Source organism: Mustelus asterias, chromosome 1 (assembly GCF_964213995.1).
Source record: "Mustelus asterias chromosome 1, sMusAst1.hap1.1, whole genome shotgun sequence".
Taxonomy (NCBI): Eukaryota; Metazoa; Chordata; class Chondrichthyes; order Carcharhiniformes; family Triakidae; genus Mustelus; species Mustelus asterias.
In genome coordinates, this window is record NC_135801.1 from 113,003,448 (window position 1) to 113,031,156 (window position 27,709).

Here is a 27,709-nt window from a genome sequence, read left to right on the forward strand (position 1 = left end):
CTCACCAAGACTCCTCCAAACAACATCTTACAACCCATGACATCTACAGCTGAGAAGGACAAAGGCAGGAGACAAAGGGGAACAGCACCATTTGCAAGTTCCCTCCAAGCAAGCACCCAAAACAGCAATGAAAGTGAAATAAATGATTAGATTATCTATTGTAGGTGTTGGTTGACGGATAAATGTTGGTCAAATTGGACAAATTTCCCTGCTCTGCTTTGAAAAAAATGAATGAGAAGTGGAAGATGAGAAGCAGCTATACAGAGATATCAGAGGCAGATGAAACAACATAATCTTCAACTTCAAAACAATTGGCACATTAATAAACCCTACAAAAATTCAATAAATTATAATGCAGTTTTTTTGAAATACTACATACTTATCATCAATAGCAGAATCCTTTGTTAGCTTACTGTCCTGATGACCATCGTGACCAGCTACCATTGTATTGCTGCTGGAAGTGGTACCTACACATAGCAGAAATGGATAAGAAATCAAAAGAATCAAATTTTAAGAACCTTCCTTTGCCAGTTATTTATTTCATTAATGCTTCGATGTTGCAGAGGATTCTATGTCACATATGTATTTTCATTTAATTAACTATTTTCTTTTTCTTGAAAACAATTAAAAAGTATCCTTAAAAAACAAAGTGGATTTAAATTTACCAGAAGTAAGCCTGACCACCTCAATGTTGATGCTCAGCTATAAATAAAATTTGGAGTCATTTAAGCTTAATAGTACTGGTGCTAAGCAATTAATCTGTAGACACAGATCCAGAAGTGAATTATTTTGTTAATGAAAGCTATTACATATAAAAATAGGAATTGCTAAAAGAAAAAGACCAAGATTCATCAAGTTTGACTTATCGTCTCCTGATAGTTGCATGACACAATTATACATTAGAGAAAGAGAACATTTTTCCAATGCGTGAATGGTAATAAACCAGAGGGCACGAATTTAAGGTGATTGGTGAAAGAACCAGAGGTGACGTTTTATGCAACAAGTGGTTAGGATCTGGGATGCATTGCTTTTAAAAAGGAATTAGAGAAAAATATTACAGTAATATGGGGAAGGAACAGGGGAGTGGGACTAATGATATTGTTTGCCCAAAGCACAGACTTAACAGGTTAAATGGCTTCTGTGCTGTACTATTCTACAGTTCTATTAATTAATTTTGAATTCTATTCATTACTTTGTAAAATTGGAGTTAGCTTTTACAAATGTTGGCTAAGATCCTAGGGGAATCTTCTGCTCTTCTTTGAATATCATTGACATATCTTTTATGTCATATATCTGGATAGAAGGCATCTCAATTCAAAAGATACTACCTCTGACACTATGATTTTCTCAGTAATGCACTGAAGTGTTACCCTAGGCTGTGTGCTCAATCCCTAGTCTTCTGACACAGAGGTGAGAGTACCATCAATTAAACCAAACTAACACAAAGTATGTCCAGGACCAAGTCATTGTTTGAAAGTTCAGGGATAGCAGTTAAGCATTTAGAATCATAGAATCCGACAGTGCAGAAAGAGACTATTCGGCCCATCGAATCAGTCCCTTCCAGTCTGCTCCGCCATTGAATAAGATCCTAATCGTGGCATCAACACCACATTTTCACCTACCCTTGATACGTTTACACTCCCTTGTTTGTCAACAATCTATCTCCCTCTACCTTAAAAATATTCAATGACCCTGCCTCCACCGTTCTCTGGGAACGAGATCCCACCCAGGCCCTATCCCCATAACCCCATACATTTACCCTAGCTAGTCCCCCTTACACTAAGGGCCAATTTGGCACGGCCAATCCACCTAACCCGCACATCTTTGGACTGTGGGAGGAAACAGGAGCACCCGGAGGAAACCATCTAGTTGAGCATTAACCTCAAAGGAGAATCATCCAGTTTATATTGGTTACAGGTACTAGCTATCAGTATTTGTCACCCTTCCTTTTAATGAATCAACAGTCTGCTGTGATATAGGAGTTATCAAATTCAGAAAAACCCTTGAGTGTTGGAAACATCAATTCAGTTAACCAGAGAAGAAGAAGGTTTTACAGTAAAATCTATATATAAGACATCAGCTGAGAAAAAAGCTCTGGATATGCTGCATTCAATCGTGCAAGGATTTTATTATTTTTTAAATAGCTTCTGGTATTAAGTGAAGCCCTTGCATGAAGAATTGACTTGGTGGGGGGAGAAGCAAAGAGAAAGATGGTCACCTCAAGTTCTTCCAAGAGGTAATAATAGCTCCATTTCAAATCGATTCTTCAAAACGGGAAAAGTAAAACTGACCATCGAATTCTGATTCCCTATAAACTCATACCTACTACATCAACTGGATGAAAACCACTCAAAAATCTCTCTCAAACCTCAAATGCTGATTGGTGTAACTGTATGCTATGGTAAGAGGTTCATGTGCAAGTACACATTTCCCTGATTATAGTGCTTCTCAGATCAATTGTTTGCAAATGAAATGTCATTTACTGCAAGGGGAATGGAATATAAAAGTAAGAATGTTTTGTTGTAGAGGGTATTTGTGGGACCACTTCTGGAATACTGTGCACAGTTTTGGACAGGCTGGGCCTGTATCCATGGGAGATTAGCAGAATGAGAGGTGATCTTATTTAAATACAAGATCCTGAGGGGACTTGACAGGCTGGATGCTGACGGGATGTTTCGCCTTTTTGGGAAAGACTAGAACTAGGGGACAAAGTTTAAAAATAAGGAGTCGTCGATATAAGACAAAGGTGAGGAAAGATTTATTCTCTCAGAGAGTGAACAGTCTTTGAAAATCTTGTTCCCAGAGAACGGTGGAGGCAGGGTCATTGAATATTTTTAAGGTAGAGGGAGATAGATTGTTGACAAACAAGGGAGTGTAAACGTATCAAGGGTAGGTGGAAATGTGGTGTTGATGCCACGATTAGGATCTTATTCAATGGCGGAGCAGACTGGAAGGGCCTATTCCTGATCTTAATTTTGTGTGTTCATATTGTAATTCTAGATGCACTCTTTACTATTGGCTGTAGGAAAGACCAGAGCTTCTGACTTGCTACATTACAGGCCATGACTTGACCAGTACTTTTAAACTGTCCTGCTAATCAAACTGAATCTCTGACCACAACTATTTTAAATAAAAGTTTGAACTGCAAAATTTATTCTAAAATTAACAGAGCCCATTCTTCCCACCCTGAAGAAAAACATCTCTCAGCAAGATTTGAAACAAACTCCCCATTGAAGGGAGTGGGTCAGGAGAAACATTTGATCTTGATCACTAGAAAGCTGGCCAAAGTTTCAGAATGTAGACTCAGAAAAGTTTTTTTTCTCTTTTGCCCTTCCTTTGTTTATATTACAGTATTCATTAGTGAGACTGAGGAAGTGCAAGCGAGCTGAGATAGTATTAAATTTCCTGTCTCCTTAACCTTCCCATAGCTGAACGACAAGCTCATAAACAGCTGTGTACAGACTAAACAAAAAGGAAGAATCTTTTCTTCTGTGTGCAAGTGATAAAGTTTTCAGACTTATCTGAACTTTAGTACCCAGCTAAATGCAAGTTACCTGAGGCGATGGAGGGGATTTTGTAGCTCGAGGTGATGCGGTAGTAGGGTGGGTTGTCCATGTGAATGACAGCTGAGCTAACTGGATCAGTCAATTGCAGTTCTGCCACCAGCTCCTCCAACAATTGCATCGTTTTATCTCTGCCCAGATACACAACCACTTTTTTGATCTGTGTAGGACAATGACATGAAAATTATTTTTCACATTTTTAAATAAAGTTTTGCCTGGGATTTCTGCAGACTCCATAATTCTTCCACCTTCTCAATGAATTCGTTTATTGAATCTAAGTTGTTACTTCATTGCAATAACAAATTATTTTGTGCCATTCCTCAATAAAATTATACTCAATTTAACAATATTACCACAAACATTGTTGGCATACTCAGTAAACTGAACATTAATTCTACTTCAACTTAATGTGTAATTGATCTGATCTGCTATTAGTATTTTAGGACAACTTCGTTTTTCTCTTCTTGTAGAGTTATCATCAATTCATTAAGTAAATTGGGCAGGACATGCTATAGTGCACATGGCCCAGTATAGTAACAGTGGTGCAGCATTGTTGCTACCATTGCAGGTTGAGAGAGAGTGTTTAATACAAATAGAAGAAATATTTATTCCTAAGCAAAGGTTTGTACAGTTTTAACAGGCTAGTGAGCAATGCTATCCAGCATTGCTATGCTCTGCCGTTGTTAATACAAAGCTTTCAATTTAGCAGGAAGAAAAATAAGGTAGCAAGAGAGAAAAAAATAAAAAGTTAAAAAGGGAATTGAGCAACAAAAAGAAAAAGCAAAGACTACTATGAAATGGAAACAAAACTGGGTGACTGTCCACCCGTTTGGCAAATTCAATAAACTTGATTGAATGGATTAAGTTTGTGGGATAGTGTTGCTGCTGGTTACATACTTCCAATCGCTATTTTTTAAAAATAACATTCCCTGGGTTTTTCTCCTTCAGCTGTCACTGCATGTTATTTCTCAGCATGTAATCCCTAGTACAAGTCTGGAGTTTTCTAATAAAGGTTTATAATTATGTCCATCAATCAAATCTTTATGTTCTATCACTGCTGACATTTTTGTCATCTCATCTCGTGTCTTATTACAAGAAATGGCCATCTTTAATTATGCTTGGCGAAATTCAGTCTGTGAAGCAAAATTGAAATGTGAGGATAATGCAGCACCAAGTATGGTTGTATTGTGGGGTCCCAAAGAAGCAGTCTACAGCACCACCACCACAAAATAAAATGGCTGTAGGATGTTCCAAAGCACTTTGCAGCCAATACAATATGTTTAAGTATAGTCAGTGCTGTAATATAGAGAATGCAGTAGCCAACGTACACACAGGTTCCCAACAACAGCAATGACATAACGACCAGATAATCTGCCTAGGAGATATTGATTGATGTGCAATTATTGACCAGGACACCAAGAGAGGGCCTCAGTTTTACATCCAATCCAAAAGAGTACATCTCCAACAACAATGCACTGCCTCAGTATGGCACTGAGGTGTGAGTTAGATTATGTGACCATGTCTCTGAAGTGGTGAGAAAATCATACGGCAAAATAGCCCAGCTGCTCTCAGACACTGTCATACAATGATTTTGGAGCATCACTGACAAAGATCTGGGATCATATCAGCCTTCGGAGGTGAGACGAAATAATCTAAATGAGCAAATGGATGAGAAGCATAATATAACTCAAAGACACAAAAGGAAAGTGGGAAGGAAATACTGTTCCTTCAGGATATTCATTATCTTAGTGATACATTCAAATTCACAAAGATAACAAACATGATGACAAGATGGCTGGAAGGAGGTGTATCTCTTAAGAAGGGATGATGTGTTGGCCTAAAGTGCTCCTACTGTGACTAAAACTAATATTCTTTTATGAAATGGACAAGCAAACATCATGTTAGCAGTATTGAAAGCCTGAGATAAAAATGCATAAGGAGAATTAATTTCCTTAAAGACTAACAAGGATGCACATTCCTTACTAATATTTCTATATTACTGTTTCTTACATTTTTAAGGAAAAAAGGATACAAAGTGAATATGTATTATAAAACTAAACGTAAAGCATTATTTACTGATGGTACAATTGATAATAACAGGAATTAACCAGCTATTTTGAAAATCAATAAACAAATATTATTCCCTATTTCTACCCTCAAGAGTATGTAGTATTTACTTACATACGGTAGGAGACTGGGTTCACTTGTCACACCACACATACTGATAAGGAAGTGCAGAATTATTTTTAGGTTTTTGGGCCAGCTGTCTGCTAGCGTTGTCCATACATTTTCTATCTCTGACCATGCTAACTCGTCACCATACTGTACAGAAAAAAAGTGCAAATTATAATTAACAATGATACACAACTTTTGACACCACATTATAACTCTTTTTCACACTAAGAATAAAGTGCATTTCCTATATTTTATGGTCAAAACTGACATGCATTAAAAACAACGTTGGCATCATTGTGTTAGCACTTTCTTAACCCCAAGGAAGTTACATCAATAGCTTGTCAAGTTATAAACTTTCACTATTAAATTTAGTGGTAGAATTTTATTTTTACAATATGCCTTTTCAGTTTCAGATAAGATTATGTATCTGTGAAAACATATTTCCTGCAATAATCCTCCTGAGGTTATTAGCATATTTTATACTTAGTTTAAATTTCAGAATTCAGCCAGACCTATCCCCCAATTCCCAGTCTCCAGATTTGATTTAACAGTTGATGGGACTGCAAGCTTTTTAGATCTGACACTGTACCTCACACTGCCTTGGAAAGGTGCATTGCTCAGTCTGTCAACATGGTTCTATTATCAATGCCAATAAGAAATCCAGCTGGCAAAAGCTAGTACTGTGGAATTTTTCCAGCTTTTCTTCTTCTAGTGTATGATGTTGTGCAGTTTTACAAGTTAAAGTCCAAGTCACAGCACTGTGTTATTAGGTGGATTGTCCTGAATGCTGTGGAAAGTTTTTGTAAACCACGTTAAGTCATAATTTGGTGATCTGGATGGCCATAGTCACGTGCTAGGCCACCCTTGACATTCCATTTGTGGAGGCAGTGTGATGTCCTTGCATGGAGGTGCAACCCCTGTTTGAAGGAGGTCAAACCCTGAAAGCTGATCACTCGCCAGATTTTTGTGACACTATTGGTATCAGCCCAGTGGTTGCACCACTTGCCCTTCATGTCAAAGCCTGCAATGCTCCAAGCATTCAGAGCACCAGAAAGGTCTGTATGATTTAAGTTGCATATGCAGTAGATTCCAAAGGTCTTCATGAATTGCCAGATCTGGATAGGCTTCAATGCAGACAAACTCTTATGTGTTTTAGCCTTCCCGTGCATGTGAGGTGGGATGTTAGACAGAACTGGGAACCATTATACAGATGCTGATTTTAATGTAGCATTGATTACTCGCATTAATGTGTTGAGGACAGTGCCCCAGCTCCAATGAAAGGACATTGACCTGAAATGTTAACTATTTCACTCTCTACAGAGTACTGTCTGACGTGAGTATTTCCAGCATTTTCTGTTCGTATTTCAGATTTCCACAATCTGAAGTAGTTTGCTTCTGTAAGAAACAGAACTCCCTGAAGAAAATTCAAAAATCAGTTTGCACTTTTTTTAATGCTACAAGTTTCAGGGTGTATTTTTCATGATATTGTAGATGAGAACACACTTACTTTTGCTGTCATATACATCAGGTTATTTAGCACCATGATAGTAGCCTGCGGAGATCCCCAACCTTCCCCCTTTAGCCAGCGTCTGCTGTTTGTCATCATCTCCCTGTCCTTCATATATACTTCATCAGTTTCATCCATAGTCTTTGTTGATGGCAAAGGTTTGAAATCGACCAATTCAATGTTATTCATCCAGGGAAGGAGATAGTGCAGCATCACTTGTCGACCAGCAGGGTGCGCTGTTTGGATTCTATGACTTACTTCTGTAAAGGTTAAAATGCAATATTATAAAATCCAAGCTACAGCTTGTAATATTTTGTGTTTGATTCAAAATTATCAACCTCATTTCAGGACCAAGACTAACATCAAAATAACAAGAAGTTCAGCAAAAATAAAATCACATCAGGAAGAAATTTGTCAAATTGCATTTGTCAAAGCTCGGAGGCTGGGAACACATGAAGCAAGTGTGGAATACAAGGAAAGTAGAAAGAAACTTAAGCAAGGAGTAAGAAGGACTAAAAGGGGTCATGAAAAAGCATTGGCCAGCAGGATTAAGGAAAATCCCAAGGCTTTTTATACATATATAAAGAGCAAGAGGGTAGCCAGGGAGAGGGTTGGCCCACACAAGGACAAGGGAGGGAATCTATGCGTGGAGCCAGAGGAAATGGGCGAGGTATTAAATGAGTACTTTGCGTCAATATTCACCAAAGAGAAGGACTTGGTGGATGATGAGTCTGGGAAAGGATGTGTAGATAGTTTGAGTCATGTTGAGATCAAAAAGGAGGTATTGGGGTTCTTGAGAAACATTAAGGTAGACACGTCCCCAGGGCCTGATGGGATTTACCCTAGAATACTGAGAGAGGCAAGAGAGGAAATTGCTGGGGCCTTGAGAGAAATCTTTGTATCCTCACTGGCTACAGGGGAGGTCCCAGACGATTGGAGAATAGCCAATGTTGTTCCTTTGTTTAAGAAGGGTAGCAAGAATAATCCACGTAATTACAGGCCGGTGAGCCTTACATCAGTGGTAGGGAAATTATTGGAAAGGATTCTTCGAGACAGGATTTATTCTCACTTGGAAATAAATGGACGTATTAGTGAGAGCCAACATGGTTTTGTGAAGGGGAGGTCGTGTCTCACGAACATGATCGGGTTTTTCGAGGAAGTTAAGAAGATGATTGAGGGTAGGGCAATGGATGTTGTCTATATGGACTTCAGTAAGGCTTCTGACAAGGTCCCTCATGGCAGACTGGTGCAGAAGGTGAAGTCGCATGGGATCAGAGGTGAGCTGGAAAGGTGGAAACAAAACTGGCTCAGTCATAGAAGACAGAGGGTAGCAGTGGAAGGGTGCGTTTCTGAATGGAGGGCTGTGACAAGTGGTTTTCCTCAGGGATCAGTGCTGGGACCTTTGCTGTTTGTAATATATATAAATGATTTGGAGGAAAATGTAACTGGATTGATTAGTAAGTTTGCGGATGACACAAAGGTTGGTGGATTTGCGGATAGCAATGAGGACCATCAGAGGATACAGCTGGATATAGATCAGTTGGAGACTTGGGCGGAGAGATGGCAGATGGAGTTTAATCCGGACAAAAGTGAGGTAATGCATTTTGGAAGGTCTAATACAGATAGGAAATATACAGTAAATGGCAGAATCCTTTAGAGTATTGATAGGCAAAGGGATCTGGGCGTACAGGTACACAGGTCACTGAAAGTGGCAATGCAGGTGGAGAAGGTAGTCAAGAAGGCATACGGCATGCTTGCCTTCAACGGCCGGGGTATTGGGTTTAAAAATTGGCAAGTCATGTTGCAGCTTTATAGAACATTAGTTAGGCCGCACTTGGAATATAGTGTTCAATTCTGGTCGCTACACTACCAGAAGGATGTGGAGGCTTTGGAGAGGGTACAGAAAAGATTTACCAGGATGTTGCCTGGTATGGAGGGCATTAGCTATGAGGAGAGGTTGGGGAAACTTGTTTTGTTCTTACTGGAGCCACGGAGGTTGAGGGGAGATCTGATAGAAGTCTGTCTACAAGTTTATGAGAGGCATGGACAGAGTGGATAGTCTGAAGCTTTTTCCCAGGTGGAAGAGTCAATTACTAGGGGGTTTAAGGTGCAAGGGGCAAGGTTTAAAGGAGATGTGCAAGGCAGATTTTTTGCACAGAGAGTAGTGGGTCCCTGGAACTCGTTGCCAGGGGAGGTAGTGGAAGTGGATACGGTAGTGACTTTTAAGGGGCATCTTGACAAGTACATGAATAGGATGGGAAGAGAGGGATATGGTCCCCGGAAGGGTAGGGGTTTTTAGTTAAGTCGGGCAGCATGGTCGGTGCAGGCTTAGAGGGCCGAAGGGCCTGTTCCTGTGCTGTAATTTTTTTTGTTCTTTATAAATAGCAGGTATGATCAGAAACAAACTAAATTACATGTTTTTAGACAATAGATGCAATAGGTTACAACTTCTAAAGCCAATCATGTTGAATTGGCGACCTAATAATGGCAAAGCAAGTATTTTACTAAATCTATCGCAAGTGCTGTTTAAAGCATAATACAACTGAAATACGTAGAAGATGGTACTTAATACGAAAGGAAACTGCTGTGTATTGTTTACTTCTGCACATCCATGAGGTAGCAGGCTCCCCAGGGTCACAGATGTCCAAGGGACAGACTGAAGTCTGAAGCCATCCAAGACCCCAGTCAGTGACATTACAGAACAGACCCTAATGAGAAGGATGTTTGGCTTTGTAGGCCACCATCAGAGAATAGAATCACAGAACTGTTACAGTGCAGAAGAAGGCCATCCAGACTATTGTATCTGCGCTGGTTCTCCAGTGAGTAACTCACTTAGTGCCATTCTCCTGCCTTCTCCCCTTAACCTTGCACATTCTTCCTTTTCAGTTTACAATCCAATTTCCTTCTGAATGCCTCAATCGAATTTGCCTCCACCACGCTCTAAGCCAATGCATTCCACACCTTAACCACTTGCTGAGTGAAAAAGTTTTTTCTCATGTTGCTTTTGCTTCTTTTTCCAAATATTTCAATTCTGTTCCTACTCGTTCGCTATAGTTTCATGAGAGGGAACAGCTTCTCCTTATCTACTCTGTCCAAACTCCTCATGATATTGAACACCTCATATGAAATCTCCTCTCATCCTTTTTCCAAGGAAAAGAATCCTAACTCCTCCACTGTCTTCGTAATTTAAATTCCTCATCCGTGGAACCATTCTTGTGAATTTTTCTACACTCTCTTTAATACCTCCATATCCTTCCTAAGGTAGAGCGCCCAGAACTGAACACAACACTCCAGCTGAGGCTGAACTAGTGGATAATAGAAGTTCAACATAACCTCCTTGCTCTTCTCAATGCCCTTCATAATAAAGCTAGGGTACTGCATGCATTATTAATCGCTCTTTCAAAAACCAAAAGAGAAAATGCTGGAAAATCTCAGCAGGTCTGGCAGCATTCCTTTTAGCTTTGACAAAGGGTCATCTGGACTCGAAACATCAGCTCTTTTCTCTCTTTACAGGTGCTGCCAGACCTGCTGAGATTTTCTCGCATTTTCTCTTCTGGTTTCAGATTCCAGCATCCACAGTAATTTGCTTTTAACCGCTCTTTCAAAGTGTCCTGCCACATTCAATGACTTATGCACATCTACAGTCAGGGTCCCTTTGCTCCTGCACCTTCTTGTACCATTTATTTTATATCTTTTCTCCATTTTCTTCCTTCTAAAATGAATCATTTCACATTTCTCCACATTGAACTTCACCTGTTCCCTCATTCCCACCAACATATCCATGTCATTTTGAAATTCTGCATTGTCCTCTTCAGTTCATGATACTTCCAAGTTTTGTATCATCGACAAATTTTGAAATAAGGTCTAGTTCATTTGACATTTATATTTTGGACTCTCTTTTGTGATTGGCCTCTTCTACATTATTTATGGATATTTTAAGATACAGTTTTTGTCACATAATTGGCAACATCAAAACATGGAAAACAACACACAACCCAGTGAACTCAAACCTATCTTTGATGGCATCTAAGCAAATTGACAACATTAGGCAGGTATTCAGTTAGAAATGCCTTTGTTTTCAATTACGTCTAAACAAAAGGAAAAGGAACGAGTGGAATTGTCTTACAAACAGAAAGTAATTCATAAAGGGTTTTGCTAGTCATACGTTATTACACAAGTTTGAATGGTCATTTCTACAGAAAATATTGAGAAAATCTATTATCTAAGAAACCAATAAAATGTACCTGAGAAGACTGGGATTGTGAGTTCTGGGTAAGTCCTTGCCAATTCCTCTGACAGTTGATAGTAGGAAACAGAATAAAGATGTGGCAGTGGAGAAGGATGATTTAGTATTCCATCAATTCGCTGCACTTCCAGCTTGTGGGCATAGCGAAATAGCTTGGGCTCCAAAATCTGCAATGAGTAAAACTAACACGTAAAACTTTAAAAAAAATCAATAGTTAGGATATCTAAACATTAGTTTTATATATTGGTGATTTTTAAAGGCAGGGAGAGAAGCAGTAACTCAGAGATTTAGGCAGTGAATTCAAAAGAGTAGGGGGCCATTGGATGGCTTATTGTAATTCAAGGTTTGTGAAACAAGAATTATTTTATAATTTTTCATAAGTAACATTTAGAAATATTACCAAAGCACTTTCTTAACCACAAAATGGCAATGCAACTCCTCAACATGATTCTAATGAATACAAGTTCAAAATTTACTTAAATTACCTAGCACATTCAAAAAAGATTTGGTCAATATCACCATGTACTTTCGTATCAACATCAACACATACAATTAGAGGAATTCATAATTATCCTCTCATCGTCCAAGCCTCCACAAATATTCTCTTGTTTTCTCAAAAATCTATACAGACAGCATCCATTACATTTCTTTTGTTAACCTTCTCTGTTACTTCATCAAGAAATTCATTAGATTCGCCAAGCACGACTGACTTTTACAAATCTGGCTGGCTCTCCTTAATTAAGTCAAATCTCTCCAAGTATCTGTTAATGTTTTCCTCCTTTCCTTTTACTCTAACATTATTCTAAACAATATTTAGATCATTTAAGTTTTTCCACATCTCTCAGATTTCCCTGCAGATTTGCACTTCTATCTCTCACTATTTGGAGGCTGACATTGTGATTATAGCTTTCTTGTTTCTCAACTCTAGCCAAATGTGTTCTGTCCTTACCCCCCCCCCTTTTATTTCCATCACTAGAATATTTTCCCTAATGAGTACTGCCACCCAACCTCACTTTTTCTTTTCCTATCTTTCCTGAACACTTTGTATTCTTGAATATTCAACACCTAGTCCTCACCATTTTTAAGCCACATTTACATTATTGCTGCTACATCATAAACTGACATGGCAATTTGAACATCAGCCTTATTCACCACACTTCATATCTTTACATACATGCATTCTAAACCTGTCTTTGTCATCCTCATATCCTTCTTACTCTGTTCCTATTTCACATGGTGCTACTGTATTTCACTTTCTAGTACTATCCAGGATTGTCTTCTACTTCGATGTTTTAGTGTCCATTCCTTTGCCAATTTAGTTTAAGTTAAAGTGATCCATTTTGTAGAAAACACAAAGAAAGGCAATATAAGATTACGGATGAATTCTAAAGAGGGTGCATGAGCAGTGGGATCCTGAGGAAATATGTGGACAAATTGTTGAAGGTGGCAGAGTGAGTTAATAAGGGATGCTGAACTTTAAAGATGAGGATATGGAGCACAAAAAAGCAAGAAAGCCATGGTGAACTTTTATAATAAACACTGGTGTGACTTCCACTTGAGTGCAGTGTCCAATTCTATTTTTGGAACCATGCGATGGCATTGGAGAGAGTGAAGTAAAGATTTACAAAACTGGTTCCAGGAATGAGTGACTGCAGTTACATCGATAGATTAATGAAGTTAGGGCTGTTCTTTTTAAAAAGATAGTTGAGAGGAAATGTTACAGAGGCATTCAAAACCACCAGGGATCCAGACAGAGTAGAAAGAGAGAAACTGCTCCCACTGACAGAAGGTTCAAAATCCAGAGGACACCAACTTAAAATGACTGGCAAAAGAATATGAGGAAAGACTTTTTTTATGCAGGAAGTGATTAGGATCTGGAATGCTTTGGCTGAAAGTGTAGTAGAGGCAGATTCAATTATTGCTTTCATAAGTTAATTCGATTATGATCTGAAGAGGATAGATTTTCAGGGCAAGGCCAAGTTGTTTTCACAAAAGAAGGCCATTCAGCTTCTGTCATGTCTGTTTTTTGTGCTGTAATATTTCTAGGATTCTATGAATAGTTTTGATAGATTAAACAAAGAGGAACTGCATCCAGTGGTGGAAAGTTAGTAACCAGAAGATTCAGAATTAAGGTGATTGGCAAAAGAACCAGAGATCATAAAAGGATACGTTTTATTTTGCACAGTGAGTTCAATAGTAACATTTTTAAAATGAATAAATACCTGAAGGGAAAAACATTACAGACATTTTGGGACTAAGAGCAAGGAGCAGGAATAATTAGATAACTCCACCAAAGAGCCTGAATAGTTATGATAGACTGAATTACTTTCTTTTTTGCTGCATTAACCTTTCATTCTTTGATTGGATTGATATGGCCACCTTTAAGCTCGAGAAATATTTTTCACATCCAACAAGGACACAGAAAAACTAACTTCCTAGAGATAGGAATCTTTATTTCCATGTGCCCGGAGGGACAAAAAGTGACTGAACAAATGCTATCTGACAACAATGAAATTAATTCATGTGTGTATTATTGCACATGGTTTCAATCTGTAATTTTTTTGAGAAAGAAAATAAACAACTGAAATAAAAAAAGCAAAAATCCTTGCTTGACTGCACAATGGAATCCTGAACTTGTGGCAGACTGCTGGAGGGCATAACCATTCATGTTCTCAAATGCCACCCAAAGATCGGTCTTATGGGAAAAGGTGCTACTAAAATCCCAAAGATACTCAAACAGGCAAAGATCGGTGGCACGGTGGTTAGCCCTGCTGCCTCACAGTGCCAGGGATCCGGGTTCGATTCCTGGCTTAGCTCACTATCTGTGTGGAGTTTGCACATTCTCCCCGTGTCTGCGTGGGTTTCCTCTGGGTACTCCGGTTTCCTCCCACAGTCTGAAAGACGTGCTAGTTAGATGCATTGACCTGAACAGGTACCGGAGTGTGGCGACTGGGGGAATTTCACAGTAACTTCATTGCAATGTTAATGTAAGCCTTACTTGTGACTAATAAATAAACTTTAAACCTTTTCCATATCCAGCGCTCTGCCTCCTATAGGCCTCAATTTTAGCAACATCTCAGATAGTCAATACTTTGAAAAGCATCATAGTTTCTTTATCCCTCCCAAATACATCAAAGTCCCAAAACTTCAATGGTACCACTACAAATGTTGCCGATGGTGCAGGGTTAGTCCTCTTGTCATTGAATCAGAAGGTTGTGAGTTTAAGGACTCAAACACATAGGCCTGGATTCAACAATGGTAGCTTAAAATATTAAACCTGATATTGCTCCCAGGAAATTGAGGCAAATGACTGTCAGGTTACAAACAGTGACAAATGGAAATATTCTGTGATTTTCCGTACTTACAGATGGGCTAATTTGGATATTTATAAAACTATGATAATTGTCAAAATTAAAACCTTTGAATTAAACCTGAAGCAACGCATTGGATGAAAACATCACTGCTTTCATATCAAATCATTCACAAACCTGCAGCAGTTGCATGGCAATTTCATAGATCTCTCTGGATGAATCAGCTGCTTTGAAAAGTATCAGGTTCAGAAGGGTCACAGTGTCAAACTGGTAATCCCTGTGAAGAAGTTCCAAAATTTATTACATTAACAGAGTATATTTTTTAGTTATAGTCTTATGATTAGTTTAAGTAAAGCACACATGAGCAAAAGCAAATACTAAATCAAACAACATTATCCCAAGATAAATATGTCAGTTTGTTTAAACAAAATATGTACACAATAGTTCATGAAAGTTCAACTTGAAGAGCTTGTTTTAGCCAGAGGACTAACATCAGGAAGAAACCAGAGATAAATTGAAGTCACACAGGACGTATAATGCTAAATCCTCACACAATGTAGGTTCATTAAATTAACCTATTATAGGAAAATAACTTCTGAAGATTCATAATTAAAGAAATGAGCTGCCAGCAAGATTCTTCAAAACATTTAATACTTGACTAATGTACCTTTCTAAGATTTCAAATTTTACTTCCACAACTTTGTGAATTCTAACGGGTCACAGATATCTCACCAATTCTGACAGCACAGTGTAAAAAAAAAAGTTTGACATTAGTTTCCACTGTAAACAGAACGGTGTACTTCAAGCAACTTTTCAGTTTGTAACTAGCTTCAATTTGTTCCTTCATCGCCTTCCACGTCCACAGTCTGTGATAGGTATGTCCCTGTCAGGCAAGGAGGAATTGGTAGGGCTAGGGAACCGTGGTGCACCAAAAAAGTTTCTTTGTTGGTTAAAAAGAAAAAGGAGGCTTATGTTCGGATGAGACGTGAGCACTCGGGTAGTGCACTAGAAAGCTTTAGATTGGCTAAGAGGGAGTTGAAGAGCGAGCTTAGAAGGGCTAAAAGGGGACATGAGAAGACTTTGGCGGATAGGGTTAAAGAGAATCCTAAGGCGTTCTATAGGTATGTCAAGAACAGAAGGTTGGTTAGGGCAAGTTTAGGGCCAGTTATAGATGGCAGAGGGAAGTTATGTGTGGAACCGGAGGAGATTGGTGAAGCATTGAACCAATATTTCTCTTCGGTGTTCACGCAAGGGGACATGAATATAGCTGAGGAGGACACTGGGTTGCAAGGGAGTAGAATAGACAGTATTACAGTTGATAAGGAGGATGTGCAGGATATTCTGGAGGGTCTGAAAATAGATAAATCCCCTGGTCCGGATGGGATTTATCCAAGGATTCTCTGGGAGGCAAGAGAAGTGATTGCAGAGCCTCTGGCTCTGATCTTCAGGTCGTCGTTGGCCTCTGGTATAGTACCAGAAGATTGGAGGTTAGCGAATGTTGTCCCATTGTTTAAGAAGGGGAACAGAGACTTCCCCGGGAATTATAGACCGGTGAGTCTCACTTCTGTTGTCGGCAAGATGTTGGAAAAAATTATAAGGGATAGGATTTATAGTTATTTGGAGAGTAATGAATTGATAGGTGATAGTCAGCATGGTTTTGTGGCAGGTAGGTCGTGCCTTACTAACCTTATTGAGTTTTTTGAGAAAGTGACCAAGGAGGTGGATGGGGGCAAGGCAGTGGACGTGGTATATATGGATTTTAGTAAGGCGTTTGATAAGGTTCACCATGGTAGGCTTCTGCAGAAAATGCAGATGTATGGGATTGGGGGTGATCTAGGAAATTGGATCAGGAATTGGCTAGCGGATAGGAAACAGAGGGTGGTGGTTGATAGTAAATATTCATCATGGAGTGCGGTTACAAGTGGTGTACCTCAGGGATCTGTTTTGGGGCCACTGCTGTTTGTAATATTTATTAATGATCTGGATGAGGGTATAGTTGGGTGGATTAGCAAATTTGCTGATGACACCAAAGTCGGTGGTGTGGTAGACAGTGAGGAAGGGTGTCGTAGTTTGCAGGAAGACTTAGACAGGTTGCAAAGTTGGGCCGAGAGGTGGCGGATGGAGTTTAATGCGGAGAAGTGTGAGGTAATTCACTTTGGTAGGAATAACAGATGTGTTGAGTATAGGGCTAACGGGAGGACTTTGAATAGTGTGGAGGAGCAGAGGGATCTAGGTGTATGTGTGCATAGATCCCTGAAAGTTGGGAATCAAGTAGATAAGGTTGTTAAGAAGGCATATGGTGTCTTGGCGTTTATTGGTAGGGGGATTGAATTTAGGAGTCGTAGCGTTATGTTGCAACTGTACACAACTCTGGTGCGGCCGCACTTGGAGTACTGTGTGCAGTTCTGGTCCCCACATTACAGGAAGGATGTGGAGGCTTTGGAGAGGGTGCAGAGGAGGTTTACCAGGATGTTGCCTGGTATGGAGGGGAGATCCTATGAGGAGAGGCTGAGGGATTTGGGATTGTTTTCGCTGGAAAGGCGGCGGCTAAGAGGGGATCTTATTGAAACATATAAGATGATTAGAGGTTTAGATAGGGTGGATAGTGATAGCCTTTTTCCTCTGATGGAGAAATCCAGCACGAGGGGGCATGGCTTTAAATTGAGGGGGGGTAGTTATAGAACCGATGTCAGGGGTAGGTTCTTTACCCAGAGGGTGGTGAGGGATTGGAATGCCCTGCCAGCATCAGTAGTAAATGCGCCTAGTTTGGGGGCGTTTAAGAGATCCGTAGATAGGTTCATGGACGAAAAGAAATTGGTTTAGGTTGGAGGGTCACAGTTTTTTTTTTAACTGGTCGGTGCAACATCGTGGGCCGAAGGGCCTGTTCTGCGCTGTAATGTTCTATGTTCTATGTTCTACAATGTGCACAGTTGGTCAGGACTCTGTCATTGATGCGGCAGCTCGGGCATTGCAGAAGTTGGTTCAGCCTCTGATTTTTCCTCATGAGGACTGTTTGTTGCAGATAACCTTACAGAATTTGGTCTTCAATTTATTGAAATATCACAGATGTGAACTCAAATCAGTACCGTTGCACAACCAAGTGGAATTAAATAAATATTAGGTGTCCAGCAAGAAGCAAAATACTGTGAATGTTAGACATCTGAACTAAAAATAGAAAATATTGGAGAAACTCAACAAGTATGGAAGTAACTACACAGAGAGAAACAGAGTTTCAGGTCAATAACTTTTTTAGAACTGGATAAAGTTACAGATGTAACAAGTGTTAAGCAATATAGAGGCAGGAAGAAGGGGAGGGCAGGAAAAGGACAAAAGGTCTAATAGTGTGTGGAAGGCAGGAGCTTTAAATGGCAAAAGAAATTATGGTGCAAGGCAAAAGGGGATGGTAAAGGGACAAGAAAATAAACAAAAGATAAGTTCAGAAGAGGTGTAAAGAGTACATCAGTAGGCTGTAAAAGTGCTTAATTGAAACAAGAGTTTACACTGAACTCCACTGGAACAGTGTAGGAGACTAAGCACATAAAGGTCAGAGTGGGAGTAGGGTGGAGGATTAAAATGACAGACTATTAGAAGCTCAGGACCACAGATGCTCAGAACCACAGATGTGCTGCAAATCAGTCACCCAATTTGCATTAGGTCTCCTCTATGTACAAGAACTGCTTCATGAGGAGCACATATGGTATACTAAATCGAAAAAGGAGGAAATAGCTATGGCCCTGGACAACAGAAAAGGCTGGTGTTGTTTTGTCTGTGTTTGCATGAAATGGGGAGGAGGGTTGCTGAGGATGACTGAGGAGTGGTTATCATATCAGATCAGTCTTGATCTCATTGAATGGTGGAGCAGGCTCGATGGGCCGAGTGGCCGTCTTCTGCTCCTATGTCTTACGGTCTTGTGGACCAGGGTGTTATGGAGACAACAGCCCCTTCAGAATGCTGAAAAGGAAGTGAAAGTGAAGATGTGTTTGATGGCGGCATCCATTGGAGATGGTGGAAATGAAAGAGGATGATCCATTGAATGTGGAGGCCGGTGGTTGAAAGAGAAAGGCAAAGGGAATCTGATTGTGATTCTGGGAGGGAGAGAAAGGGATAAGAGCATGAGTGTGGCAATGGGTGGACATGGTCAAGGGTCCTGTTGACCACAGTGGAGGTGAATTTTCGGTTGAGGGGAAAAAAGATGCCAAAATCACTAATATGGAATGTGGCATTGTCAGGTTAAATGTGAGGGAGATGGAGAAACTTGGAGAATTGAATAGAAATTTTACAAGAAGCAAGGTAGGAGGAAGTGTAGCCGTTTAGCTTATATTGAACTTTGGTCTATTCCCAGAAAATGAAACTGAGAAGTTGAAGGGTGGGAAGAAGTTGCAGATGGATCATGTGGAGGCAAGGAAAGGTGGAAATTGGACATATTTGTTAAAATTTACAGTCTGGGGCAAAAGAAGGAAACAGGACCAAGCCAGTCTCAACATGCTGAAAACAAAAGGTGATCAGCACCGGAACAAAGAGTGCTCCATGTGCGCAGGCAGAGTTAAGATCCATTTGGGTTCTCATGATAATACCCTTTATTAATAAGACATAAGTGAAGTCAAATAAGTTGCTCAACTTAGTTGAGCCAGGTGGAGAGTGGTGATGATGAATGGAGAGGCCTCCATTCATGGAAGGAGGTCTCAATCCATCCTTGTGAGGAGTGGCAGTGTATACAAATTATCCTTGACGAAAAGGAAACAGGACTGGGAAATTGTGCTGTGGATGCAGGTGGGAAGGGATGGGACTATGGAAGACAAATAGAATGTGGATATGAAGAAATAAGTTTCATGGAGTAAAAACAGGCTGAAACAATGGGTCTACCAAGGCAACCCTGTTTGTAAATTGTGGAAAGGAAGCTGAAGTAGGCTGCATGGGGTTGGGGGATTGAGGCTGGAGGTCACTGAGGGACAATGCCTCTCCAGAGGAGTTGAGGTCAGTGATAGCATGAAAAGTGATGGCGTGAAGTTCGGTGTGATGAGAAATGCAGTTTGATTTTTTGGGGGATTATGTTGGTATTCTGTGTAGGTAAAGAAAGCTGTGTGCTTATTTGTGTGTCCAGGTTAATCAAACAGGGGGAGTGTTACTAGAGACAGGTTGTCTGTGAGGGCTAAGAGTTGGAAGGTTAAAGATGTTATTTTGGTGCATTTGTAATGAGAGGTTCTGGTAAGTTTGAGTTACATGCAAATAGATTGGCTCTAAAATCAACATTGTGAGAGAAATGGGAAATTTGGTTTTTTGAGCTGCTGAATTTCGAAAGGGAGCTCAGAGGTGATAAGGAACCTTTATATCTTACAAAGGTTTAATCAATGAACAGGAGAAACTTTTATTGACCTGAAAGTAGAGGCAAAATCGAAAAACATGAAAGATTTTTATTTTTGAAGAAGTTGAGTTCAAAGAGTGTTGCGGACAATGGAACCGGAGATAAAGGGGAAAAAGTCAGTTAAGGAAAAATATTTTAACTGAGTTGTGTTGGTTGTGGGGGAAGAGGGGGGGATCCCTGAGGACCAGCTCCTTTGTGTGGGAGAAGTTGTGAAAATCTTGAATTAGAGGCAGCCACCCAATGTTAAGCTAAAAGAGACTTTGTTTTTGAACCTCCTTTCTGGAATTCCACACCAGAGTGAAAGTGTTTAAAAAGTTGTGCATATACCTTTACTGAAGTGACAGAATTCTTTGACTTGGTTAATATTACAAGAGTTTTATGGTTAAAAACTATTAAGGGCGTTGTTGCCACAAAGGTAAATTCACTGGTGCACTTTTAACTAAGCAGTTTTTTTGGGGGGAGGGGGGGGGGGATTCTTCTGTAAAACTGTTTTAACTGTGTAACTTTAATGTTGTGTGCTTAAGTTTTTTTAAAGTAAATCTTTTAATTTTTTTTAAATGTTAAAGATGGTACTGGAGTTCTGTGATTTTGGGGTTAGTAGCTCTTCCTCCTCAATTTTTACAATTAGTGGTAGGGGTTATGCTCCAGGGAAGTTAGGAGGTGGTGTTGAAGAGTTACCGATCAGCCACCGCAAGACCTGTTTGTCAAATAAGAAGTGTCTTTAAACTGCTGGGTGACAATGTTAGGGTTGGACTGATAGAACAAAGTGTTGCATGTTCATAGGGAGCTAAGTTAATGCAAGAAAGTGGAGTAGAGTAATGGAGATTGACAATGTCATACCAGCTAAATTACCAATGCAGAGATCTAGAGAGGGCCTGAGGCCAGATTGAGGGGTCCAGGTCGAACAAGGATTCTGAAAATAGGAGAAAGGGTATGCTATGCAGAAGATGATGCTGGCCAAAAAGGCAGGTGTGGAGGTGAAGTGAACAGAAAAATCATAATTTAATGAGCTCCAAATTCAATTGAGATGCGGAGATAAGTGGATGAGCTGAAGCTTTTGCTGAAAGCTAACTGTTGCAGTGAGAGAGGGGATGGGGTCAGAGGAGATTGTGCAAACATGGAGAGGGGTAAAATTGGAAGGATAATTCAGATCTTCCCTCCCAGTGACCAATTGAAATAATAGTTATTTAATCAAGCTAGCCTGCCTACAAAGGTTCAATGCTCCTAAGATCCAATCAAGCTACCTTAGTTCCAGCTCACATATCCATTTTTGCTTAGCCATCAATACGAGAATAGCTTAATTCCTACCTGTTATGAAACACATTGGCTATTGCCTTGAAACATCCAGCTGCAACACGCCTTGAACCTGTATAGCATCGATCTACAGCCCAGTACATCAGATTACTTTGGTCTGGATTCAACTCTAGTAAAAGCATTACAGCTTCACAGCCTAACTGGTGAACCTAAAGAAAGCATGCATAATACAGAGTTAATATTTAAACGAGAAAAATAAATTTATTTCACAGATTATTTCAATGCTGACTGTTAAAGGCAGGCACAATTAATTGTACAGATGCATGCAACTAACAGCTTGAGCAGCCAACTGAAATCAATTTTGCCATGAAAGAAGTCAACCATATTCGTGCATCTTGTATAAAAACAGCCTTTACAATACTATCTTTAAGTATTGAGTTTTCAGAACATAAGAGACCAAAGACTACATTCAAGTTCATTTGATTTTTCATATTGCTCAAATTATTACTTTTATACATGATATTTATCGTATACATCTATGATCTACGAAATTCATCTCCAAACTCCGTGGCCTGGGCCTCAGCTCCTCCCTCTGCGGCTGGATCCTGAACTTACTAACCCACAGACCACAATCAATAAGGATAGGCAACAACACCTCCTCCACGATCATCCTCAACACTGGTGCCCCACAAGGCTGTGTTCTCAGCCCCCTACTATACTCCTTATACACCTATGACTGTGGCCAAATTCATCTCCAACTCGATTTTCAAGTTTGCTGACGACACCACCATGGTGGGTCGGATCTCAAACAATGACAAGACAGAGTACAGGAATGAGATAGAGAATCTGGTGAATTGGTGCAGCGACATTAATCTCTTCCTCAATGGCAACAAAACAAAGGAGATTGTCATCGACTTCAGGAAGCGTAGGGGAGAACATGCCCCTGTCTATATCAATGGGGACGAAGTAGAAGGGATCAAGAGCTTCAAGTTTTTAGGTATCCAGATCACCAACAACCTGTCCTGGTCCCCCCATGCCGACACTAGTGTTAAGAAAGTCCACCAACGCCTCTACTCTTCAGGAGACTAAGGAAATTTGGCATGTCAGCTACAACTCTCACCAACTTTTACAGATGCACAATAGAAAGCATTCTTTCTGGTTGTATCATAGCTTGGTATGGTTCGTGCTCTCCCAAGACCGCAAGTAACTACAAAAGGTCGTGAATGTTGCCCAATCCATCACGCAAACCAGCTTCCCATCCATTGACTCTGTCTACACTTCCTGCTGCCTCGGCAAAACAGCCAGCATAATTAAGGACCTCATGCACCCCGGACATTCTCTCTTCCACCTTCTTCCATCAGGAGAAAGATACAAAAGTCTGAGGTCACGTACCAACTGACACAAGAACAGCTTCTTCCCTGCTGCCATCAGACTTTTGAATGGATCTACCTTGCATTAAGTTGATCTTTCTCTACATCCTAGCTATAACTGTAACACTACATTCTGCACTCTCGTTTCCTTCTATATGAACAGTATTCTTTGTCTGTGTAGCGCACAGGAAACAATACTTTTCACTGTATGCTAACACATGACAATAATAAATCAAATCAAATCAAAATACTTTTCAAGATAATGCTTACCTTTTTTTCTTGAGAATCCAGGATGTTATCCAACCACTTGTACAAGTAGCCATCTGATGACAGACCTACATTGTCAGACACAGGCCCACAACATAGCACAGCTGACATAGCCTATGGTGATGAAAAATGAGATTGACATAAATGATTCAAGGAAATAATTGTGACAATCCTCCTGGGCCAAAACAACATAGGTTTAGTGCTAACAGTGCCTGTAGTACAAGGTTGACAATAGATTACTATTAGAAATATCAACTATTCATTCTTTTGTTGAATTTAAGATGAAGGTAACAGTATGTTTAACCGCCACTACTTGTTTGTACTTACCCACGCAATTCATCACAAGACTCCAAGTATTTTTTGAATTTTCACTTTTTAAACTGATTTTATCAAAGTATATTTTGCACTACTTGGTGCACTACAATTACTTGAAAAAGAGGAATTCGACCAATTAGACTTGCCAACTCCCACACCTAAGTCTTAGATCCACAATCTTGTTAAGCAGGCTCCATACCAGGAGCCCCAGTGGATTAACCCCATTATCCTTCTTTAAAAACATATAAAAATCCATTATAAAAATAGCATATGTAGCCAACTAGAGCGATATTGTGAAGAGGGTCCCTATAAATATGCCTTCTCATAACAGTGGGATCAGTGACTCTAGGTATCAGGTAGACATTTTCACCATGTGTAAATTATTCAGGTGACATTATCACATTCAATTTGTATTCAATTAGGCATCTATCCCGGAGATAAACAGCTGCACCTTAAGTGTACATTAGTGCTGTCCAACTGTGATAAATATATTATCAAAAGTTTAAATTAAGTTAGTGCAACTGGAGTCCAAACAGATTTGTGCTGTCAGAAGGGGTCAATATTTATCTTGCATGTAATTGAACATACACAATTCATTTACTGCTGCAATACTGTAATTATTTAGTTTGCTCCTTTCCCCAGACATGAAGCTCAACTCTTCAATGATGAATATATACATACTAATTCATGAACTTACACTTTTACTGTATATAAATTTATAATGCCTGCTAAAATTAGCTCATATCTAAATTATACAGGATTTGTGTTTTACTTATCACCACATTCCTTTCAATATTACTCAAGACACAATCTCTGAAGTGCAATGCACTAGGAAGTATGGGAGAAAAAGGAAAAGGGTGGCTCGAGAAATAGTGCAAGAGGCATTGAGACTGATCCTGCAGCATGAGGGGCCTGTTCAAGATAGACAGATTGGGACCAGAATTGTCATTAGGAGGTTAACTAGTGCTGTGGGGCAGGGTTTAAACTAATTTGGCAAGGGACAGGCAATAGCTTGAAACATTAAAAAGGAACACGGTGCACAGAGGACTGAGAGAGAAATGCGGTCTTCAGTTATAAGAAACTGGAGAAGTTGGGGCTGTTTTTCTTCGAGCTGAGAAGGTTAAAAGGAGATTTGAAAGAAGTTTTCAAAATCTTGAATGATAATGAAGTTTAAATAAAGATGAATGGTTTCCAGTGGCAGAAAGGTCAGGAACCAGAGGATATAGATTTTTGATTGGCAAGAAGCTGGAAGCAGCAAGAGATTATTTTTATGCAGAGTTCCTGTGGTTTGGAATGTACTACCTAAATTTCCAGTTAATGGACGACAAATGTGCCAAAACAAGTTGAATGAAGAAAGAAGCTGATTTGAGATGTTTTGAACACAGCCATTCCTTCACATGTGTAAAAGCCACAACCATGACTAAAATAAAACTGAAAATTTCTCTGTTGTAGTCAATAGGCATATATGGTTTATTTAGTGCCGGTAGTTGTTGGGCATTAAATAGAAAGTCATGGCTTTTCACTATCACCGGTGTTCAACTTCCTTTGACCCAGAAAAATATTGATCACTAATATTTGTCAAATGACAGGAAGCAACTAGTAGGATATAACATAATGCTAATACTAGAATTACATAATGCCACTACATATAGAATTAGGTTAGCAAAACATATGAGATATTGTCTGTACCTTTAATGCAGAATACTGGTGCCGGTTAATTTGCATGTTCCTATCACTGTATCTGTCCAAAGGAGTAAACATTATGCTGAAAGGACCGGCCCAGTGACTGAACAACATAAACAGACTATGGCGCAAACTCTGCTGTGGAAAGATGGCCCTGCGTTGGTGTACTGTAAGGAATGACAAAAAAGTAAAATGAATCACAGAATGTCTCCTGGATAAATTAAGCATTGTATAATATTTACCTTCAAAACAATTTAAACAAAAATCTCTTCTGATGCATGACTGCTAGACAATGTTAAAAAAAGTAGTTTATTTTCTTTGGCAGGAGTCAGATTTTGGATCTAGTGTACTCTCATACTCATAGGTGAAGGCTTGTGTAGAACATATTCATTTCAAAACTACATTAGCCTTGCTCAATCTGACTGGTAAAAATCATTGGCATTCTGATTACTGGACTAAATTCCCACTGATTAGAGCAGGTATGTTGCTGTCAATGCAATTTTCCGGTTATACACGATGGCCAGTGTAGCCAACAATTATTTCTAAAGAACGGAAATAATCCCCATTTTTTGCCTCCCCACGGTGACAGGTGGCTAAAGACTGTTGGCTGCCTGAAAGATGAACGGGTATTCACACTTTAATGAGGCACAAACAACTGCTAGAATTGCTCAAAATAGTCCACTTTCATAGTGGTTTGAGCAGTGCCATGGTAATTGATGCCTATGATAATGACAGATGATTTGTACCAGTTGCCTGATACAGGTGGTGAGTGTTGAGCTCTGTATTGAGAAAGTCCCAACTCGTCTTCAAATAAGACTGCCTCAACTTTCAAAGTCCAGAAGATTTCTGCTGACTTGCTCATCTAATTAAATGATAACATTGATTACTATGATTATATGTCTTCTGCGATCTTTAGTTTTAAAGCCTGTTTTTAGAATAACTTTAAGGTTATTGGTTTTTGCTCCACCCTGAATTCCTTTTTTATTTTAAATATTTACTATGTTATTCAAACATGGGTCCGGATCTTTCTAGCAGTAGCAATGATCGTCAGCTTGCCACTTTGCTCCTAAATTCTCTGACCCGAAGCTTCTCCACATTTCTTCGGGGACCTTCCAAGTCCAGTTTTCCCAGAAATGTGCAGCATCCCTCATGGAACTCTACTGCAGTGAAGTAGAATCAGGGGAAGACAGGTCACACCTTTTTAGGGCACCTAGCTGCCTTATGGCAAGTCTAAAGGTCAGTGTGAATGTTGGCAAGGCAATTTTCACATCACGTCTCAACACGTCACGCGTGATAATTGGGAGATCAGGACTGCGGAAGGGGGGGAAATCGAGGCGCCCCGGAGTGGGGGTCAGGGCTGACCCAGACAGATCCGGGAGCCCAGTGCTCGGAGGGTGGGGGTATCGCATGGCCAGCGTTGCAGGAATGCGGGGCTGGCCAGCGAGTGAGCTGCCCAGCGATTAGAAGACCAGCAGTGCGAGGCTACTGTGCATGCGTGATCTCGGCGCTGACAGATCAGCGCATGTGCAGTGGGCCGCTCAGCGCTACGCTGCCAGCCTCTCCAGCAGCAATACTGCCTACTCATTTTAATGAGATTCATACTAGTGCACTCTGTAGTGCACAAAGTGTGGGAGATTCATTTTGAAAATCCCGCTGACAAAACCAGTGGGATTTACTCCAGTTTTTATGCGAATTTGACACTTAGAATTTTTTTGGAAGAATTCCACCCATAGTGTGCTCCAGTTCATTTATATTTTGTAGCTTTCCTTCTACAACTAATAGTTCTTGTATCACTTCCTTACCTTCTTATATTCTAGTTCTTCAGGGTACAATTACACTCCAAAAGTTTAAACTGGCACAGTATAATAGCAAAGTTGAGGCTTAACAAGATTTACACTGTAACTGATATTGATGTTAAACAAACTTGCATTACACTGATGTTACAGGTTTTGGGTAAATACACACTAAGGGCCTGATTTTACCATCAGGTTGCACCCATTTTTAGGCACAAAAGCTTGGTAAAGCCTGGCGTGAGGCGAGTAGCACGATCTGCGACCGCCTCCGCGTCCGTTCTCCCTTTAGCAAGTGCCTAAACTGGCCACGATCGAGACCGTGCCTAAAACGGGCGGGACGGCAATTTAAATGCATTTGCATGCATTTAAATTGACTTAATGGCCTGGGTGCCCAAACTTACCGGCATTTCCCTCTTTACCACCACATTCGCCCATCCAGATTCGGCGCAAAACAGACATGGTCGGCAAAAGTCCGATTCGGGCATTCCAGTGACAGTGGTGGTGGTAGTGGTGTTTGGGGGCGGGGGAGAGGCAGGTCAGCAGGCTCTCTGGTGGGGGGAGGAGGGAGGTGGGTCAGATGGCTCTCTGCGTGCGATCGGTGGGGGATAAGGGGGACAGTTATGTTGTGGGGGTGGGGCAATGTCTGTGGGGGCCAGGGGGGGGGGCATTATCGGGCCCGGTAGCGATATGGCAGGGGAGCGTTTTCCTATTTTATTTTACTGAGCACGCGCAGTTGAAGGGGCCAATTGGAGCTGCAGTGTTTCAGGCGTAATAAGCCCCGCCCACAGGCTTCTGCAGCGCAATTCAGAATCGCTGCTTTTTTTCAGGCAGAGTGTGTATGGGGGCGCCTGAGAACAGGTTTA

General features: G+C 40.2%; 1 protein-coding gene across 18 annotated transcripts in view; it reads right to left on the reverse strand.

Annotated features, from left to right (window-relative positions):
• fryl (furry homolog, like) overlaps positions 1-27,709 on the reverse strand; it is a 444,177-nt gene that overhangs the window by 121,836 nt on the left and 294,632 nt on the right. For all 18 annotated transcript variants that reach the window (XM_078217183.1, XM_078217182.1, XM_078217179.1 and 15 more), the window contains 9 exons: positions 25,060-25,220; positions 23,059-23,169; positions 21,473-21,627; positions 14,980-15,079; positions 11,490-11,658; positions 7,246-7,505; positions 5,745-5,885; positions 3,555-3,723; positions 380-467 (listed from right to left, as the gene is read on the reverse strand). In XM_078217183.1, the coding sequence (XP_078073309.1) occupies positions 380-467; positions 3,555-3,723; positions 5,745-5,885; positions 7,246-7,505; positions 11,490-11,658; positions 14,980-15,079; positions 21,473-21,627; positions 23,059-23,169; positions 25,060-25,220 (1,354 nt within the window). The remainder of the gene's footprint in view (positions 1-379; positions 468-3,554; positions 3,724-5,744; positions 5,886-7,245; positions 7,506-11,489; positions 11,659-14,979; positions 15,080-21,472; positions 21,628-23,058; positions 23,170-25,059; positions 25,221-27,709) is intronic.